Here is a 21,122-nt window from a genome sequence, read left to right as displayed (position 1 = left end):
ACAGAACAAAGTAAAAAAAAGCCAGTGTTCCACATAGTCCAGCATCCTCTCACAGTGGCTAACCAGACGCACAAGAAACAGGTTTTCTTCTGCAGTGCTCTCCTCACCATGGAACATAATTTTAGTGGAAGTTGGGCAAACTCTGGCTCTTCTTTCTTTTAAATGAGCTTTAAAGACACCTTATTTTTTTTTAAAAAAAAGGGGGGGGAAGGGGTTTGGACACAAAAATGTCATGCAGGATGCTGGGTTAGAATAATCATGCTATTTGTCCAGTGCTGGTTTTTCTTTTTGTTATTGTTGAATGTAAATGTTTTTTTTAATTGTTTTACAACATTTTACTGATTGTTTATTTGATGCATTGTATTAAGTATCAACAGCTATGCAAGGTGATGGTCCTTAAAATGCAGCAAAGAAATCTTCTAAGTAAAGAAAATTAAAATATGCATAACTTAAAAATATGGTGAGGTAGGTAGCAACCAAGGAGAGGTTTTTTTTTTGTTTGTTTGTTTTTGGTGTAGTGGAAACTCAGCTATGGAGAACAGCTTCCTTGCAGAGAGGCTTGCTTGGTGCCTCTTCTGTGGCCTTTTGGCACCAAATAGAGACCTTTTCATTCATCCAGTCTTTTAAACTGTTTGAAACCAGGGCTGCAAGTGATTTATGCTGTCTCTGTTGTATGGAAGCTTCTGTCTTCTTTTGTTGTTGAATTGTTGGTTTTAATTGTTATATATTGCACATCTAATGTTGTTTGTTATAAGACACCGGGGGAATATTTACTGATGGGTGGCAATATAGATGTAATTAAATAGTAAACAAAATAATAAATAATCGTCTGCAGGGTCACATTTTCTGTGCGCCTGAGGGAATATTTCTACCAGCGCAAGTGAAATCTAGAGCATGTCCGCCTCTTTCTCTTCTCAGAATATGAAAAACACTGCAAGCAACCAAGTAATTATAATAAAGTGAATGAAGTTATTCCTGAGGTATGTGTGCGATTCTTGTTCCAACTTGAATGCAGTTATGTTTTAAGTCCCTTTATCTGCACAGAAGTAGGGCAAGAGGCACCCAGTACAAATGTGTGTCTCGTCTTCATTTTGTGCCTAGAACTGCTCCTAATATCTAAAGCAGTGGTTTTCAACCAATACTGTTCTCTGTCCCTCTTTCCTTCCTTCCCTTCCTCTGATGCCCTCCTGTGTCTCTGCCTCCCAAAGGCTTGCACAGCTGTTTGTTGCAGCAGCAGCCCTGGCTACAAGCTCCACAGGTGAATTGTGACTCTGGGGCTGGCCAGGGGATGCTGGTTGCTGAGAGCTATGGCGGCCTCAGAGTAAGCAGGAGAGGGACCCCCAGTCAGTCCTTGCTGTTGGGAATGAACAGACAAGTGGGGGGCTGGACAGGCAAGCAGGCAGGTACTGCGCTGGCCTTTCTTGTGCTTGCTGTGTGCAAGGCCTGCCTGGGAGCTGAGTGCCCAGTGCCAAAGGGGAGCCTTTCTGCCATGAGGGGCTGGCAGTACCCGCTGCTGCCTCCCAAGGTAAGGTGCTGGCCTCACATTCACCTTTGGCCAGTCTCTGTTCGGCCACTAAGGCTGGGAGCATCCTCTTCCCAGGCCCCTGTGGGGCAGTGTGAGGAGGCACCTCTCTTTGGGACAGGAGGGGGAGTAGCTCAGAGACCAGAGGCAGCAGTAGCGGCTGCCCAGAGAACTCGCAAGAGGGGAAATGAGAGGAGGCCGAAGGAACACTCCACAAGGGAGGGTGTTCCAAAAAGGGTGAGAGGTTGCTAGCTTTGCAGGCAAGGGGCGACATAACTGGACTCCTGAGCCCCACAGGGGTGCCACAAAAAGAATGTAGTTGGTCAAGGGAGCCGTGGACTTAAAAAGGTTGGAAACCTCTGATCTAAAGGCACCACTGATAAGTATAATCCTAAGGATGCAACTACTTCTTGAATTAGGCCCAGCACGAGGAAAGGGGAGTGATTATAGGGCCTATATCCATTGATTTAAAAACAGTGTCTCTCCACAGGGAACTGGAAGTCCGTATGGAAGTGTTTCAGATATGGGGCATTATTGAACAGTTCAAAGTAAAGGTAAAGGGACCCCTGACCATTAGATCCAGTTGTGGCCGACTCTGGGGTTGCGGTGGTCATCTCGCTTTATTGACTGATGGAGCCGGCGTACAGCTTCCAGGTCATGTGGCCAGCATGACTAAGCCGCTTCTGGCGAACCAGAGCAGCGCATGGAAATGCTGTTTACCTTCCCGCTGGAGTGGTACCTATTTATCTACTTGCACTTTGACGTGCTTTCGAACTGCTAGGTTGGCAGGAGCAAGGACCGAGCAACGGGAGCTCACCCCATCGAGGGGATTCAAACCGCCGACCTTCCGATCGGCAAGTTCTAGGCTCTGTGGTTTAACCCACAGCGCTACCCGCGTCCCGAAAAGTTCAAAAGCCAGAGCTAAATAGCAAAACTTAAAATGTCAGGCATCTCAAGTAGAGAACATGCAGCGATGTCACCAGGTTCCCATGACTCTTTGAAAGGAAGCCATGACAGCCATACTGATAGAAGACAGTTGTAAGTTTGTAGTGTAGATATCTCCCCACCATATTCGTTTTTCCTCCTTCATCATCTAATTTTCCTTACCTGTTATAATGGCAGGAATCCCCCAGCCCATGACGTAGTAGAACCTCATGTGTCCAAAGTTGATGTTTCTCACTTCCGTCAGCATCCGGTAAATGTGAAGCTGTTCGACGAACATCCAAGCAAAGGTGCTCATGTAGAAGTAGTGCAAAAGAATGGCTATCACCGTGCACACAAACTAGAGAAAGAAAGAGGCCATGAAATTAGAAAGGCCTCTGCTGAGCCACAAAATAATCCGGCACACGAGATGGACTTCCGTTAGACATAAACAAGCATCTAAACTTAGAGGTAGCCTTTAGCAATCACAACTTCCCTAATTACAGAAAGTTTATCCTAATGTAGTAGTGCTCTTTTAGAAATACTTGCACAACACCTGCCTTGCCAAGATGAATGCAGCCTCCTAGCCATGTACAGTTGCAATCGAACTGTAATCGAACCCCATTGCAAATCAGGTTTATTGTCAAAATTTACAGACCTCCAGCTGTTTGCAATGAGCAAATCAAACAAAAGCAATTGAAATAGCTCAACATGAATGGATGATTCAAGTGGTTTCCCCAAATTCAGCTGAAATTGCAATTTAGCGCTTTGTTCAAGACTGGACAAGCTGCAGCTAGCCTAAAGGGTGGTTTACTACATAGGTGGGGAACCTGTGGGCCTCCAGATTCCAACTCCCCATCAGCCCCAGAAAGCATAGCCAATGATATGGGATAATAGGAGTTGTAGTCCAGAAACATCTGGAGGGACACAAGCTCCCTTCCCTTAGTTAAGATCAATGACAGTTTAGGGTTTGGATGTAACTCAAAGCTGATTAATCAGAAAATGGAAGCTGAAGCTTCTGATCTCCTCTGTGCAGCCATAATGGAGGAGTTGGTGGTAATATACCAGATCTAGACACCTAGGTTCATCCCTGTAACAATAAAGCCTAGCTTATCATTCCATCTGAACGCAGTCACCATCTCTTACACTGGACTAACTGGGGAAGGGTGAGTAGACTGGCACTTGGCCACCTCCTCTAATCAAGGCATTCGCAAAGGAGTCGGTGAGGAACCGAACCTCCCCTGGCAGCCCTACAGACCTGCCTCACACTTTGAGAACGATGGTTTTAGTTGCTCTGGCTAGTTCTTTAAACAAAACTCATGGAACTGGCTGAGATGACTGGCAGAATCCGATACCAAGGAGAAGAGTTGGTGGAAGAAGATTGGAAAAAATTTAAAGTTTATCTTCAAAAATATTGCAAAATTAAGGATTGCTAGAAAGATTTTGGGAAAAGAAAATTATGTGGTTTTAGCAGAAAAGACATAAAGGATTAAGTAAAAATGAATTGGTGAAAGAGAGAATGTAAAATTATAGTATATTAAGATAAATTATTAAGATAAAAATAAGGTTGGAAGGATTTGCTGAAATATTAAATTGAATCAGAATACAAAAATGGGAGGTGTGAGGAGGTCAAGGAAATAAGTGAATGTAAGTAAGTGATGTATAGGTTTGATTTGTTCTTTATCCTTTTTTATTTTTTCTGTTTTTTGATGGTGTATTGTTTTTTCTGTTGTTTTTTCTTTATTTAATCTTTAAAACTTTAATAAAAAATTATATAAAAAAATAGTTCCTTAAACAAAACTAAAAATATGCCCCACAAAATAAAAAAACGTTTTTACTGCTCTAATCCTGTGTGTGTGTGTGTGTGTGTGTGTGTGTGTGTGTGTGCGTGTGTCTGTTGGCTTCTAAAAATATTAGTTTTGTACAGGTCACCATGATGAAAACTATTATTTCAGGTATGCAACAAAGAAAATATATCATTCTCCCCCCCCCCCCATCAATCATCCACGGATGATTGAAACCTCTCCCTGCCATGTTACTGTTGCTTTACAGAAACTTATAAAAGCTAAACCAAATGACGAGGAATTCCATTTCATGTGTGCTCCCACATTCTTTGACTTTTCATGCTCATCCGCGTGTGACTCCTTGGACAATTCTTATTCCACAAGGAAGGATTAATAGTTGCCTGAAACACAGTCACTGCTTCAAGGAGTGGCCCTTTACTGTGCAATACGTAGCTTGCTAAAGAAAATACCTTAACATATGGTTTAAGGAACAGAAACAGGTAGTAGTATATTGTTGTTAACTGAGGTAAAAGAGGGGCAGAAGACTGCTGTTCTCATGCTAACATAAAGGAAATTGGTTTCTGGAAATTCTATCAAACAGAAATACGGGTTTATAAAACACAAACAGGCCCTTTGAAGTGACTTGTTGAAAACGAAGGATGGGCACAATAATTTTTAAAGAACCACCCGCAGCACTTACAGCTACGGTGAAGCTTGAAATCCTAAACACAAACTAATTTCCCTGTATTAGTAATAGAGCCTTCAACCTCTGAGACCTCCTGCTGACAGAGCAACAGACCGCCAGGCACCAGAGATATTAGGTCAGGGGTAGGCAACCTAAGGCCCAATCGCCTTCTAAATGCGGCCCTTGGACGGTCCGGGAATCAGCATGTTTTTACATGAGTAGAATGTGTGATTTTATTTAAAATGCATCTCTGGGTTATTTGTGGGGCATAGGAATTCGTTCATTCCCCCCCCCCCCAAATATAGTCCGGCCCACCACATGGTCTGAGGGACGGTGGACCGGCCCACGGCTGAAAAAGGTTGCTGACCCCTGTATTAGGTGGAAATAAGATGGCAGCCACTGTGCTTCTTTCAACTCTGAAAGATGAAGAAGAAATAGTGCCGGCACCACTGCCTTCCCAAAGCACAAACAAAGCTTTATTCTCCCTTTTCTTTTAAGGGCCTAGCGCTGAGAGGCGCAGCTATAACAGCCTCTCCCTGCTGCTTATTCCTGCCAACGCTCACCCCAAACCGCTGGCAAACTTACTGGGGTTCCTGATGGGATGATGCTTTGGGGTGGGGTGGGGTGAGACCTATTAAACCTGGCACGGGACCTGGTAACAGGTGCTTTGACCGAACGGGACTTTCTTCCCAGTAAGCGTGCAGAGGACTGGAGCCATAAGCAACGCAGTCTTGCGCCCTCTTAACAATCTGTTAGCAGTTCTGTGTCTGCCTACGTTTGTCACAGGAACAGGGTAGGGTTCCTGCTTAAAGCCAAACCATCTGCCAGGGTTCTGCTTGTCCCAAGCGGTGCTAAATTGAATGTGGGTTGGGGCCAGCACAGCCTCAGCACCAAGCATTGCTTCTGTGTTCTGTTTCGTTTGGTGCCCTGTTAAAAGCTAGCAGGAGCCTGTCATGCGAAAGGCATTGAAATTAACTCTTACCGGATTTTCTGTCTGGTTGATTCCTATCAGGAAGACTAACTCTGAGAAGAAGAGGGCAGCCACCAGGTTTTTGTGGATGCTGTGCAGGTTGGAGCGCAGGGTTCGGATGAGCACAAGGAGGACAAAGGTGAGCAGCAAAGCTACCAGTGAGATGGAGACCGTTGTGTAAGTGATAATCTTCAGGGGAAGTGCCTCGCCGTTCTGTGGAGTTAAGAAGAACCATTTTTGCTACATGCCCTTTCTATGTGCTATATAAAAAAAAATGTTACTTGAGTTAATTTCACACACCCCCAATCCCATAGTGTAAGGAAGTAGGAACTGTAGTGACTCCAAAGAGTGATAAAAATGTCAGGTACCTTCAACTCACTTGATGGTTTTTCTTAGTAATAAAAAGAAAACCACAATTAAATTGGTTTCAAACCACCAAGTAAGTTTTTACTATTTTTTCCTTCCAAATTTATAGCTTCCTGAGGCACAGTGGAACCTCGGTTGTCAAACATAATCTGTTCCGGAAGACAGTTTGACTTCCAAAACGTTCAACAACCGAGGTGCAAAGGGCTGTTGGCAAATTAAGTTGAGAAAATTGAAAAACATGCAGCGGAAGCCGTTTGACTTCCAAGGCATGTTTGAAAACGGAAGCTTTTACTTCCAGGATTTTGGCATTCGGGTTCTGAAACCTTAGTCAATGGAGACGTTCAAGAACAGAGGTTCAACTTTATATCTGGACCAATAGGAAAGAGCATCCTCTAAATTAGTAAACTCAAGTAAACCTTTTGTGAGCCTTTATGAAGATACAATCTTTCAAGAGGCAGGGGTAATTCCATGCACTGAATACTATGCTATTTATAGGTAGAGTGCAGATTCACTCAGCTACAGCTAACCTTGCCTATAATCAGATTTTTGTGTAGAATCTGTGACCTGAAATATGAGACTTTCAGGCTTACTTATTTCAATGTTTCTAGCCCTCATAGTTTTGGAGATAAGAACTCAATTTTGCCTTGCCGGAACGCGATCAGCAATTGGCTCTTACAGTCACTTACAGAAAGCTACAGAGCAGTGTGTGCATATAAACGTAAGTGTATATAAACTGGCCTGCAGAGACCTGAGCAACCATCTTGGCTATGAAGGCAATAAGCGGGGCTTATTGCCAGGGATCCATAGTAAGGAATGGCCTACATTCGCACCACCCTGCAGCTTACTGGCTTCCCCTTGATCATGGGTTAGCGGCAGGGCAATGTCATTCTTCTCTGCATTTGGAAACATATGGGTAACTTCCGAAGCAGCTCTCAATTCTGACAAGTTGATTATTGAGCCAGGTGCAGGGACTGTGACTTCCCTCCATCAAGATATCCAAGGACTTAAAATGGGCAAGCATGGACTGAAGTGCAGGGTAATGGTGCCCAGGCACAACTCTGTTAATATTTGGGAAGCCAAGGTTTCCTGCCCAGTTTTTATGGCTGTCTATTCAATGGCCATTTTCATCCAGTTGGTTGTATCGGAAAAGAATCATGTCAGCTCCCAGAAGGTTTGCTGCGGGGCCTCCTCATCTGTAAAATGGGAGTCACGGCAGTTCCCCTCTCAAGCTTAGGGTGAATTAAAGCTGCAGAGCAACTTGGAAATTGGAAGGGTGAAAAACTGATATTAAGGGGTGAAAATTCCGGGTACTAGTTCTGTATGTAATTAGCCATCCTGCCGCCTTGTATGGGCCTTCAGGGAACGTGATGGAGATGAACACATTCAACAGGAATGTGGTGGTGATGTAACTTGTTTCAGAGAAATCTACAGTGTAAGATGGTAGCAAGCAAAATAAATTAGTAAAAACAAGCAAACTAACTGTAACAGGAATCGGTGTCAAGGCACGCCATTCTGATAAACTGGTGATTTGCCTTTCAAGATAAACACAAAACACTGATGGAGGTCTAATCAAACCTGCTTAATTTCATAACTTTAGCAAACCAAAAAAATCCCCACGAAACTGCACTTACTTCACGTTTTGAAATATCCATTAGGACGGCAAAACTGGTCATATGGTTGCACTGGCAAACAATTCGGCTCTGGCTTCTAGAGAACAGCTCACATCCCTTTGAGGACCAGCCCCCGGTTTCTCCAATTCTAATCAATGGGAAATGAAGCAAAAAACCAAGATCCAATGACATTTGTATGACTGGCTGACAGACGGAACTATTTCCATGACGATTTGCTATTTTCCTTAAATGGCCGCCTCTCCTTCACTCACCGACTATTAAGTAGCAATGCATCTGTTCTGCCAATTTCCATGCACAGAACTTTGTGAGAAAATACAGACAGGAATAACCTGAATAAATTTGGTGCTCTCCATGTCTTCCAAAGAAGGGCAGCCATGTGTTCTACCATGACAGCTCCATAAGGCAAAAACAGGTGGTAGTAGTAGTAGTAGTAGTAGTAGTAGTAGTAGCAGCAGCAGCAGCAGTAAATAATAATAATGATTTATTGTGTATACCTTGCCCATGTGACTGGGCAGTTAGGGAAGCACAAGAAGCAGATGCTTAAAATAGCAAGATTGCTGCTTCTTTAAACCTTGCCTCAACATGATAAATGTCCAAATTATATGCAGGTAGCCTAAATAAACTACGTAACCCATTCTTACTACTTTATTAGGCTTAGCTGTCTCTTTGATCTTCAAATAGTATTGAATCTTCTCTTGGTTAACACACTGCAGTAAAACTCATTATTATATGTCTCTTTCTTTATTTGATATGTGTATATTTTTATGCTCTTCTATTGATTGCATAAGTGTATAGCTAGTGAAAGAGCCTGCGTTTCCCATGCTTTCAATATGCCATTTTGATGTATGGTATATTTTTTTGCAGAGGCGGTAATAGTTGTAATCTTAGCATACAGGAATGAAGGGCATGATCCAGAGAAAAGTGGGCACTTTAGGTTTCACTGACTGCACCTGGAGAGCAAAGCATGTGCTCAAATTTCTTCTGTTGAAATTATCAAGTTCCTACCGAACTTAATAGCCCTCTTATCAAATGTATAGTTGCTGCTGCTCTTGTTCCCAGGCTGGTAAGAGTGTCTAAAGTCAAGATCAGAAACTGATGGAATCAAAACTAAATTTGGCCCCAGAAGAAGTGCCGCTTAGCTGCCAAATTTGTCCATCAAGTAGAGAACTGGAGGGCTGTGATGGGAACCTGCCAGCACACAACCGAGAGAGATGTGAGTTAGCGCCTTGATTCTCCATCCTTTACTTCACACTCAAAGTGAGCTTCCAAGAAAACTAACTGCTCATCAGGAGTCTAAAATTTACACCCATGTGAGCTGCAGAGCATTGGCACTGCAGGCAGAAGGCTCAGGTTCCGTCTCTGGCATCTGGAAGGAGCACTGGCAATGTCCCCGGTCTGAAACCCTGCAGAGCTGCTACCAGTCAGTGGAGACAATACTGATGGACCTTGATGGACCCAGTATAAGGCAGCTTCCTATGATCCTGTCACAGTTAGCAAAGATGTAGGTGACATATGACTCCCCCTTAGATGTAAAAATATATGGATAGGAAACCTTAGCTGCACACAACATATTACTCGGCTTATAGCCAAATCAAGAGATATTTAAAAATGGTCTTAGGTATGAGCCCCATGATTTCCATCACCACTACAGCAAGCAGGGGACCATGGCCCCGTTCCCTCCAGAGCTGTGATCCCAATGGTATTCACCTGTCTTCCAGGTGCAATTAGCAATGGAAAAAAGCTGCCATTGGCACCAATTGGATTGCAAATTGCAGGGCCGGGAGCAGATTTCCATTGGGATGGTGGTTGGAGAGAGAGAGAGAGATAGAGAGAGGGAAGTTCCCTGCATGCTGCGGTCAGCATGGAAATCACAAACATACCCCTTACATTTTTAAAGCCCCTGGTTTGGCTACAAGTCAAGCAATTAAAATTACACGTAGGAAGGCCCTTGCTGACATGGGAGCTCCAACAGAACAACCCTCTGTTGGGCTGCATGAGCACAACATATATCGCAGACATAGGTATTTTATGAAAACTCCCCCTTTTTTTTCTTGCAAGGAAATCCTTAGAATAAACTACAATCCCACCCATAATATGGGTCTGGAAGATGAAATATAGAGAGGTCAGAGGTCTCACAGAATCCACTTCATTTCTGCCCACAGGCATGTATTTTTGAGCTTTTTTCATTACAACCAATGAAGATAACTAATGAGAGCAACAGCAAGTTACTGATAAAGAGTTGCAGACTGCCTTTGGGCCAACTTGCATCTTCTTTGCTTGGACAGTGTGTGTGCTGTCTCTTCGGGTGCTCCCTTTAGACTCACATGATACTTGTTACAAGGCGAGACACATGTTTCCTCCTACTAAGCAGCCTGCCTTTATTTTAGCCAAATGCTCTGTCTGGACCTTGAGCAGAAATGTAATGGGGCATGAAAAACCTCCTCTCTCTCTCAGCACCAGGGCTAAACACTGCTCTAAGATTTACCCTTCCTGATAGAAAGTGGCAGCACGCAAGATCGTCACTGACTCCTATCTCAGATTAGCTGTATGAAGAAGACCCATTAACGTTACATGTTCACATGCAATAGCAACTTTCCAAAATAATACAGATTATGAAACATACGCAGTTGAGTGATTCCAGAACACACAGACCGGTTTTGTTCTCTCCTCTGTTTCCAGCAATGCATGATCAATCATAATGGGGCTGTCCAGAAGATTTGGTAAAGATTCCCCATCTCTGTAAATTATTGCACTGGTTATTGGCGTGTTTATGATGGGCCGATTGGGTAATCTGGAAAGAAAAAAAAAAACAGGGGAAAAACATACCATTACAGATGTGAAAACAAAGCTATAGTATTTTGCCCAGTTTCAGATGAGAGCTTTCCACTGAATTTAGATGGGTGTGGTGTCGGGAAAAAGTCTGAAGGGGTAGTTTAAATGTGTAAAGGTAAAAGGTAAAGGACCCCTGGTTGGTTAAGTCCAGTCAAAAGTGACTATGGGGTTGTGGTGCTCATCTCACTTTCAGGCCAAGGGATCTGGTGTTTGTCCACAGACAGCTTTCCAGGTCATGTGGCCAGCAGGACTAAAGCACTTCTGGCGCAACGGGACACCGTGACAGAAACCAGAGTGCACAGAAACGCTATTTACCTATCTGCCATAGCGGCACCTATTTATCTACTTGCACTGGCAGCTTTTTAAACTGCTAGGTTGGCAGGAGCTGGGACTGAGCAATGGGAGCTCACCCATTTTCCTTAAATGGTGAGCCAACCTTCTGATCGGCAAGCCCAAGAGGCTCAGTGCTTTAGACTACAGTGCCACCCACTGTGTATGCTTATCACATGTATGCTTATCATGTGATGACTGCAAGAATCAAGTGACAGCTTATGCATGTTACTGAGCCATCATAAATCAGAAACCGCGGATAGAACAATAGCCTGACATAACCTGAAACATATTATTTTTAAATGGAGTCAGGTCATATATTCTACTGCAAGACAATGAGTCATTAGAAATCAGGTGATGTACAAGCATATGTGAAACTACCCTAAGAAATCTAACAGCTTCTTACCAAAATGATATCTCTTTTAACACAGATTAATTAGATTATAATTTAGAACAACAGAGGCAGCCTTGTGGATGAATAGAGTTGTGGTTAATATTGGTTCCACTGAGAGTAAACCCCCTAAAATAATGGCCAGGAATAACTTAAGTCTATTAATTTCAGTGGGTATACTCTGAGAATTAACTTTGTTAGCTACAACCAGTAAGTTTTGAAGAAATCTAGTATTAAAATCGCAACACGTGATTGCTCTCCGGTAGCAAGACCTTCCCATTCCAGAATACAATAGACAAATGCTACCCAAAGCAAATGAATGAAGCTCAGTTTTACCTCAGGCTCCTTCGGTCAGGATCATAGCTCTCTGGCAGAAACTGCCCCAGGGTTCGATATACAATCACGATAGCAACCGCATGCTGCGCAGTGTCCTCTGGATGCCGACGTTTTCTTTTTGCAAGCACATTTTTGTTCTTCAAAAGCTCATCTTCCACTTTAGAAGGTAATCTAAGGTTTGAAGGCTTCATCGTAGGAATGGCTGAAGATAAAACCAATGCCAAATTTTACTATCATCCAATGCTGGGGTTATGCTTTAAAGACCTAATTCTGAGCTTGCTAAATATGAAGTGATTTTAAAAGGACCCATTTATTATTGCCTTATGAATATTGTAATTTACATAAAAACAAAACATGAATGGAATTTTTTTTCCTCTTCAGTTTTTCATATCAAGAAGATGGCCTTATGCTGAGCCAAACCTGGCATAAGTTGGTACAAATGGACATGGTGGTACTCAGTTAATGGACAGGCAGGGGGAAACTGCTTCTTCTGTTTGTTGAACGAACATTACCCATTCTCCAACCCCATATTGGGTTGTATCCAGACCTAGTCATGTTTGAAGTAGATACATTGGCTAGCTTAAATCCTGTTTACTTCACTGGGCCTCTCCCTGCAGAGGATTTTTGTTGTGAGGTGTTGTTTTGTTTTGTTCTTGTTTTTTATTATGTGTGTTTTGTTTTACTTATTTATTATTATTTATTTGATTTATATACTGCCCTTCATCGTAAGATCTCAGGGCAGTTCACAAAGTAAAATACAGGATAAAAACATAAAAGTAAGTAAAGCCAAACAGCAAAACAACCACCCTCCTTCCCACAGACACATTTAAAAGGCTGCATTTTTTCCTTGTGAACTGTCCTGAGATCTATGGATGAAGGGCTGTATACAAAGTTAACAACAACAACAACAACAACAACAACAACAACAACAGGATCCAACTGCCTTTGTCTCATAGCTGATCTGAGAATTTACATTACAGGTTTCCAAACGCCTGTAAAATAAGAGAATCCTACCTTTTCTATCGGAAGCTCTGAACAAAGTATCAGGAAACAAAACAGACGATTCCAAATCTCTAGGATAATCTTCTTTAATCGCATCAAACTGTGGTACTTTAGCTCCCGTAAAATTAGACTTTTCAAAGATGTCAACAGCAATAACTAAACAGATAAAAAGAGCTTGCCGTAACACATATTTCTGCCACATACAAGTCAAACATCCAGTGGTGTTTTAGTAAATGTGAGGCTTTGCTTTGTAAACTGCATGGATGTTGAGAAGAAATCTGGATCTATTATTGTACATCATTCACACAATCTTAATAATATAAGCCTTGGCATTAAGATAAATGACTAAGGCTGCAGTGCCTTATTCTATGCTAGTCTTACTCAGAGTAAACCCATTAGTTAATATACATTTACTTCACTGGCTCTACTCTAAGTAGAACTTAGTTGAATGCAACCCACTGAATTCAATGGGAGGAATTCAATAATAATAATAATAATAATAATAATAATAATAATAATAATTATACCCCGTCCATGTGGGCGGCTTACAGCGTTGCCTTCAAGGAGATTGCTCTGCCAGTGCAAGCATTTCTGTTTGCCTGATGGAACAATCTTCCACTCACATTGTTCTGGGGGTTCTGCTGACCTCCCCAGACCCAAAGCCTTTTTTAAAATTAATTAATCTAGCCAATGAATCAAATAAACATTGCAGGCCTAGGCCTGAAGCATTAGGAAGTCATATCTGATCAAGAACAACAGCTACTTACTCATGTTTGTGGTAACAGTTATGAAAGGTTTCATGTAGGTTTTTTTCATGTTCTTGGCTACGTTACTGAAATATTCCTCATAGTGTTTCAGCAAGTGTGCTGCGCCCCCCTCTGTCCTCTGGATGTGTTCCCAGTGCTCTTTGGCACGAGGGTCCAGTAGAGCACTACCTGCTTTTATGATGTTCTAGGAGAAAGAAAGGGGAAAATGCTAGACACAAAATGGAAGAACAATACTTCCTGTCCCCCCCAAAAATATTGTTGCTACAGGTAAACGTGCAAATGAAACAATGCAGACACATCCTGCTGTAGTCTTGCTTAAAGATTTTTTGGGGGGGAGGGTACCGAGGCTGTTTTATGTTTCACATGATCCAAGATTTATAAAAGCAACAATAGAAAAATAACATAAAATCCCAGGCTCTATAAAATAGGGAAATAGCTATCTGCATTTGTTTTCAAGTGAAATGCATTTACAGGAGATTTGTCTGTTCCGTGACTTTTCCGCATGGCAGCTATTTTGGGGACTAGACGATGCATGCATTCAGTACATCCTACTCAAAGCCTTCGCAAAGTCTCACTCTTCAGAAACACTAAAAGGATCACCGTATGCTGTGCAGTTTCCGCAGCCAGCTTTGTGATGTCTCCCTGCAGGACGTGGGTAGGACTGTGGTATGGAACCCATCTGCGCTATTTCTGGAGCTAAAGTGGTGCAGCCCAAGTTTTCTCAGTATCGGTCCAGCATTTCTTACCTCATTGAAATCCACATCCCTCGTTGCAGCTAGATCAAACCCCTGCTGCTCGCTTTCATACTGCAGCACCCTGAGCATCATCTGGTAGGCGGTCCGAATGTCATTCCCATAGAAGGAGCCTGTGTGGTTGGTGGCATTCTGGAGCACTTTGGCTATGTGCACTGACTTGCTGCCGTCCATGTTGGTCTCGTTACGGATAAGCTTTTCATTCTGAAGACCCAAAACAACAAAGGCTCCAACTCAGCAAGCAAACTCAACCTCTCTTCCATGTCAAAGGGTTTAATGGAATGCTGATTGCCCAAGTGTGTAGATCTACATGCAGCGCAGTGAGAAACTGACTCCTGGACTTGGGTATCTTGAAACACACTCCACTCACAGCACATGCAGACTGTCATGTGATCAGGTATATGTGTGTGGTTGTGTGTGCACATCTGTATACATGTAATAGGATACTTATGAGCCCAACACTTATTCCTGTGTTCCACCATATGCACTGCCTGCCTAAACACTGAAAGACAGTGTGAACCAGCTCTTGGTGGCCTCTGCACAATCTCAGATACGGAATCTGCACATACACAACCCAACAATCAAAAGCTTAAACTCCACCAGAGGAAATACTGGTGTTCCTTCCCGGTTTACATAATTAATGCTCTGAGCATATTCTGTGTGGCAGAGAAACTGCTTGGTTCCAGTTTGAATAAGAGCGCTAAAAGTTTCTGCAGCTGTAGCAGCGGGCAGGACATGTGAATGCTCAGAGAACTCTAAAGCGAGTAACAGTCATAGGTAAGGAATTGGGTTTTCTCTCTCTTTGTGACATACCTGTAATCCAATGTAGGAATGAGCAGTTCTTACCCTGTGAGCATAGCAGTTACACGGCAATGGTTTAATGTCACAGCAACTTTTCCAGCGATATTAAAGTGCGACTATGACTACAACACGATGTACGAGTCAGCAGATATTCGGTTCTTTCAAAGCACCCTGTACTTACCATGATTTTCAGATCCACAAAGGCAAGGGTAGTACAGTTGAAAAGTTCGGGAGGGAGCCAGCCTTTCTCGCTGTTACAGTGACGAACAGCATTCCCTTAAAAAGAAAATGTGTTTGTGACAGAGACAATGGTTGACGGCCATATGCCACATTTAATTGATAAGAAAACTACAAATGTTTAGCTTTGGGTAATCTTAAAGAAGAGTATTTATTGTAACTTAGAAGGCAGAATGGGCAGGGACACAGAGGGGCAGATCTAGCAGATCCACAGCCAGGCCTGCCCTGTGTCCAGACATCCAGCAGAGGCCTCTGCTGGTGGAAACTCCACCAACAGAACCTGGTGGAGCGACACTTCCACTGAATCCAACTCCTACCAGCAGCACAGATCAAGGGTTAGGACTGCTGTGTCTAGAATAAAAACTTGGGTATCAGGAACTGTTAGAAATATTACAGGTGTTCTAAGGCATAATTCTCTATCAGTGACCAGGGGTTTGTCTGTTCATTATTTACCATTTAAATTACATACACATCACAATGGAAAACATGCAGTGATACTGCAGAATGAAAGAGAATATATCAGCTATATTTTCAGTACAAGGTCCCCCCCCCCCCAATATTGCAGGGGTGGCCAACTCCCAAGAGACTGCGATCTACTCACAGAGTTAAAAACTGGCAGTGATCTACCCCCTTTTTTGGGTTTGGGTCAAAGTTGTTGAGTTTTTTCAGGGAGGAGGTAAAATGTTGAGCTTTTTTTAGGGGAGCCACAGTTGTTCAGCTTCTTTGGGGGAAGCCAATGATCTACCAGTGATCTACCGCAGACGTCCAGTGATCTACCAGTAGATCACGATCTATCTGTTGGACATGCCTGCCATATTACAACCATTTCATGATTTTTAACGTTCTACCTCCCATTGTGTTACCTTTTTTAAAAAAATGTATTCTTAAGAGTTTCATGTTGATTAAACTTTCTGTCTATGCTATGCAGTTTCTTGTCTTCAGGCTCTAATAATGCATTACTCTCTGTGTGTACAGCAAAGTTTTAGAATCTCACTCCCCCACCCCCTGATGCTATGATAACACTTTCGACATGTTAGCGGAAGTACTCACCTGTTGATCCTTTGGGACAGGGCACTGCAGCAGGCAGTCCAAATTTGGTCTGTGGCCACCATATGCCAGCTTCAAATGCTTTGGGGCATCCATTGTAAACCACTATGTAAGGTGGAAGGGAAAGAAAACATTTCTTTTTCTGATAATATAATAGCACTTAAGTTATAACAGAAGGGATTCTGCTTTGCTGAGGACAAACATTTAGACATTCTTAGTTCGATTCTGGACTTTGAAAGTAGGAGAGGGTATTCATAAAACATGTCAATCGTCAGTTTTCAGTTTCAGTAGAAGCAAAGGATAAAGCAGCTTCTCATAAGATGCTGTAAGGTTTGTACATGCTTAAACTAGCAAGCTCATCTAAGAGGTTTCTACAAGAGATGTAGAAGGAGAGCTGAACAAAGCAGCGGGCAATTTGTTCTGCAGAAAAAGCCTCTGTTGGAAAGGCAGTTAGTCACAGCTATTTGGAATATTCTGTTTACATTAAATTTTCCCATTGCCATGATTCTCTTTTCTCTGAAATTCCGTTTAACAATTTATTTATTTATTACAGAAATCTTTCTATTGCCCTTCAATTAAAAAAATAATTATAGGGTGCTTTACATAAGAGGAAAACATAGCAAGAATGAAAATGCAGGTGAAACAAATCAAAACAACAAAAAGAAGCGAAGATGTCGGCGTTAAAACTAAGTCTAAAATGGTCTGGTGTTGAAGTATGCATAGGTACCTTCACAGCCATGAACAGTAACTTCAGCAAAGGGATTATCACAGCGATTGCACTGTCGCCCAATCACTCCTGGCTTACAGGGACACTGCCCTGTTTCTAGGTCACAGGTGCGAGTGTGGGAACCAGAAGGGAAACAGTCACACGGGTAACAGCGGTCACTGCTCTGTGGTCTGTAATGGTTTGCCTGGAAAAAGAGAGAGGCTTGAGAGGTGCTTGCAAATCAAGGATATGAGCAGTGGGTAGAATGCAACCTTCAATGCGATTTAAAGATTATCTCAGGTAAAGGAACCTTCATCCTCAGTAAAAGGATGCTTAAAGTTGAGCGGAGAAAACTTGCCAAACAATCTGGACCTGAGAAGGTTGGTTTCAAAATACAGAGATGCACTTCTGAACCACAGTTTCCCCTCGAGTGTGAATGACTACTTAACAGCTTTGGACAAAACAAGGGCTGTCAAGTACTCTGCATGTTTCATTCCTTTTAAATGAAATATTCCCTTTCTATGTGTGTATTGGAGGCTGAAACGTGTATGAAGTGAACAACATTTCTGAAGTAACTACATGTTTTTACTTCAACAAATTATATACACGTGGCAAGAAGTTGTGACTAGTTCAAGCATGTGTATGCATGTATATGCAAAAGAGCTTGTGAGAGACCCAACTGGAGAAATTCTTCAAAGCTTATTCTGCATACTCTTAATTAATAATGTGCAGAAGGTGCTAAGGTTATTGCCGACTGAAAGTAGGTGTATGCAGCTTGTCACAGCCAGCCCAAACAAAAATATAACCCTGTACAAGTTCATTTGGCCAATTCTCAGGTTGGCCAAATGTTTTTCTTCTTTTCCTTCTTGAAATGTAGCTATTGAAGCCAGGTTCATGGAAAGCAATGTAGAAGGCTTGCAGAAATGATAGATAACATCAACACAACTGCTTCATTTTGAATTGCAGTTATTTGTTATGCTTTAGCTTGAACTTTAGTTCCACATGAAGTGAGCAATCTTTTGCTTACCTTACACCGACATATTCCATTAGTCTTATTGCAGTCAGGATCAAATCCCTTGCTGATCTCACAGTTACATGGCCCGCAAATGGGATTCCCCCACCAACCTCTAGGACAAGGCAAATCAATTCTACAAAGAAGGTGGAAAATATATTTAATGTTCAGCTTTGGAGCTACAAAAAACTAAAAGATCTACTGAAACCATTGAGGCATAGTTTGCCGAGTTATAGAAAATGGGACGGATGGTGGGTGAAAAAAATTATTATTGAATAAAAATTATGGTGGCACTCGTTATATAGCCCTTGATGTGGAATTTGTTACAAATATGCACATTTTCTACATGATAAAAAGAATAAAGGATAATTCTGTTTTGAATAAGGCAGACCATTGATTGGACTGAGCATAAGGTAGCCCCTCCTCATTTCTTTATATGAATACAAGGGATTTGGGGGAGAGAGACAGAGTAGGAAAGGAAGGCTAAGAATTAGCCAGTGTCATTTGCTTACTTGCTTTCACAATATTGCCCATAATAGCTTTGCCCACATTCACAGGTGTATCCATGAGAAGAGCTTGGCTTATGGACACAGGTAGAGACATGCTCACATGGGTTCAGGCTGCACACGTCAACACATTCTGTCCCAAAGTACCCTGAGGAGACAAGGTTATAGACATATAGCAACTGCTTTGTAATTTATGACCTGTGCATCTCAGGAAAGCAATCTATTTTATTCTTATGCACTAATAGCACCTCTTTGGTTATCAGGAAATTTATCTCCTCCTGCAATACACTGTCTAGAGAGATTACTGTTAACAGCACTGTAAGGTTATACTTTTCTAAAAAGTTGGGATCATATTTAGGAGCAATTTCCGCCTACACACACATTTTTTTTCTTTTTTTTTTTGCTTAAGGCATTAATTAAAAATATAGGGTTGGGCAGAGGAACCCCTTTGCCCAATTCAAAACATACACACCCCAGTGCAAGAGAGTTTGGGTTGCAGTCTTACCTCTGAAGTATACATGCATTAACTCAATATCATTCTGTAGGTTGAGGGCAGAGGAACACCTTTGCCTAGTCTAATGTCCCACCTAGCCCAGTGCAAAAATGGTGTGGAATTCAGCCTTATTTCTGAAGTAAGCACACTTTGGCTCAGATTCAGTTATGTAGTTTGAACTTCAAAGTCAAACCCAGTTTGAAAGAAACTGGCTTGCATAAAGACAGGGAGGATATTAAAACATTTTGAAAATTGAAACCATTTTTTTTAAAATCTAAACAAATCAAATTCTGTTTTGCTTTTCCATCACATATTTAACTCTCTGATTATTTTCAAGCTCGTGTCAATCTTTCATTTTTCTCCTGAAAATCCCATTCTGCAGCAAGGAGAAACCTTTAAAAATTCTGCAAACTAAAACAAGTGGGCATTTAACAGGTCCTTTAAAATGCAGCTTTTTAAAAAATGACGTTGCAGAAGAATTTGCATTTCGGGTAGGATGCTTTTCTCCTCCAAGAGAAGGGATTCAAAATGAGTTCACGAAGATAATGGAGAGCAACAGGGTACCATCCACAACTATGATGGGTGCTTGCTATTCTTGATTTTTATGGGATTATGAGCATGAATTTCTGCAACTGTTGCCAAGTTCTTTAAGAACTTTCATAACCACAGAATTCTATAATCCCCCCAGGCTCTCATTATTATGAATAGTGTGCTTGAAGCCATTATTACCTGGATCACAGACACATGAATAGCTGTCCCAATCATCACTACAATAGCTGTGCTGGGGACAAGGGTTAGAATCACAGGGATTGTCCACTTCACAGCCTTCCTTGACATTAATCTTGATTGCCTGCTTCATGTTCAAAGTCGCTACATTGGTGGACGTTTCCCCCATTCTCACTCCCTGAAAAAGGAGTGAAGGAACATAAACAATGGTAACATCCAACTAGTGCCCCAGCTTTAACAGTGTTAAAATGGCAGAACAGTATGCCTCCGCCGCCCTAAAAATAATAATTCCAGATCAGTCATGGAGAGCTAATGAACCGGAAACCATACTTCTTAAAAGCTGGTGTTAAAAGCAATCAAAACCAACAAACCACTGGATGCCATCCTGACACAATACGCCTAATTAAAATCAAACGGATCTGGGGACACAGTTATGTGCTTAAAGTCTCATTAATTTAAATGGGACTTCTGCCCATTGTCCTCAGAATTGCCAACTAAGTGTTCAGTGTTTAAAAGAGATGCAGAAAAACAAATGAATACCACCCCTTTCTGCCCTCTACCCCAAATCGGCCCATTCCCAGGGGAGATGAGAATGCTTCTCATGGGTAAACATCCCATCGTTACTTATTTCAGCTTTCACCTGGAGACAACCGTAGAAGCCTTGCTGAACAGAGACTTGATCTCCGGAGACGCCTCCTACAATAATGCTTTTCATTTTAAGTCCAGGCAGCTGATTTCCAATCTGTACAGTGCTCTGAAATGAAGAACATAGCAAAGGAGATTGCCCTTCTTTATATATTCTTGGTTACAATATTTCATTGATATAGGGGACGTAATCAACAATAATCTTAAAGAGGTAATGGAAGCTGTTTGTGTTCTGCTTCAACAAGGAAGCATTTCCAAGAGGGAAAATGCCTTTTCTCCGTCAATTCAACTACAGGACAGCCAGTTCAGTCAGTCTTCTCTCTCTCTCTCTCTCTGTGTGTGTGTGTTCTGCAGCCAGGAAGGGATAAAAATCATTTGGTGCTAAAAATTTCTTATGGGCTCCAATGTGTGATATGTGGGTTTTGGAAAAGTTGCAAAATCTAGCTTATTATAACTACAGAGACCATATTATCCTTCATGGGTTCTTTTGAACAATTATTTTTATTGAAAGGTTTTCATGGATAACAAAGGTACAGTGGTACCTCAGAAGTCGAACGGAATCCATTCCGGAAGTCCGTTCAACTTCCAAAACGTTCAGAAACCAAGGTGCGGCTTCCAATTGGCTGCAGGAAGCTCCTGCAGCCAACTGGAAGCTGCGGA

General features: G+C 42.1%; 1 protein-coding gene across 3 annotated transcripts in view; it reads right to left on the bottom strand.

Annotated features, from left to right (window-relative positions):
- Positions 1-21,122, bottom strand: part of CELSR1 (cadherin EGF LAG seven-pass G-type receptor 1) — a 156,456-nt gene that overhangs the window by 19,099 nt on the left and 116,235 nt on the right. For all 3 annotated transcript variants that reach the window (XM_079993997.1, XM_079993998.1, XM_079993999.1), the window contains exons 11-25: positions 20,458-20,571; positions 19,821-19,995; positions 18,605-18,746; positions 18,108-18,228; positions 17,102-17,285; positions 16,378-16,479; positions 15,272-15,366; positions 14,284-14,493; positions 13,538-13,721; positions 12,783-12,926; positions 11,769-11,970; positions 10,503-10,670; positions 7,880-8,006; positions 5,895-6,095; positions 2,630-2,804 (exon numbers count right to left, since the gene is read on the bottom strand). In XM_079993997.1, coding sequence (XP_079850123.1) covers positions 2,630-2,804; positions 5,895-6,095; positions 7,880-8,006; positions 10,503-10,670; positions 11,769-11,970; positions 12,783-12,926; positions 13,538-13,721; positions 14,284-14,493; positions 15,272-15,366; positions 16,378-16,479; positions 17,102-17,285; positions 18,108-18,228; positions 18,605-18,746; positions 19,821-19,995; positions 20,458-20,571 — 2,344 coding nt within the window. The remainder of the gene's footprint in view (positions 1-2,629; positions 2,805-5,894; positions 6,096-7,879; positions 8,007-10,502; positions 10,671-11,768; positions 11,971-12,782; positions 12,927-13,537; positions 13,722-14,283; positions 14,494-15,271; positions 15,367-16,377; positions 16,480-17,101; positions 17,286-18,107; positions 18,229-18,604; positions 18,747-19,820; positions 19,996-20,457; positions 20,572-21,122) is intronic.

The sequence above is a fragment of the Podarcis cretensis genome, assembly GCF_951804945.1.
Source record: "Podarcis cretensis genome assembly, chromosome: 10".
Taxonomy (NCBI): domain Eukaryota; kingdom Metazoa; phylum Chordata; class Lepidosauria; order Squamata; family Lacertidae; genus Podarcis; species Podarcis cretensis.
The sequence above is the reverse complement of the archived record's forward strand: the minus strand, read 5'-3'. Positions and strand labels throughout refer to the sequence as shown.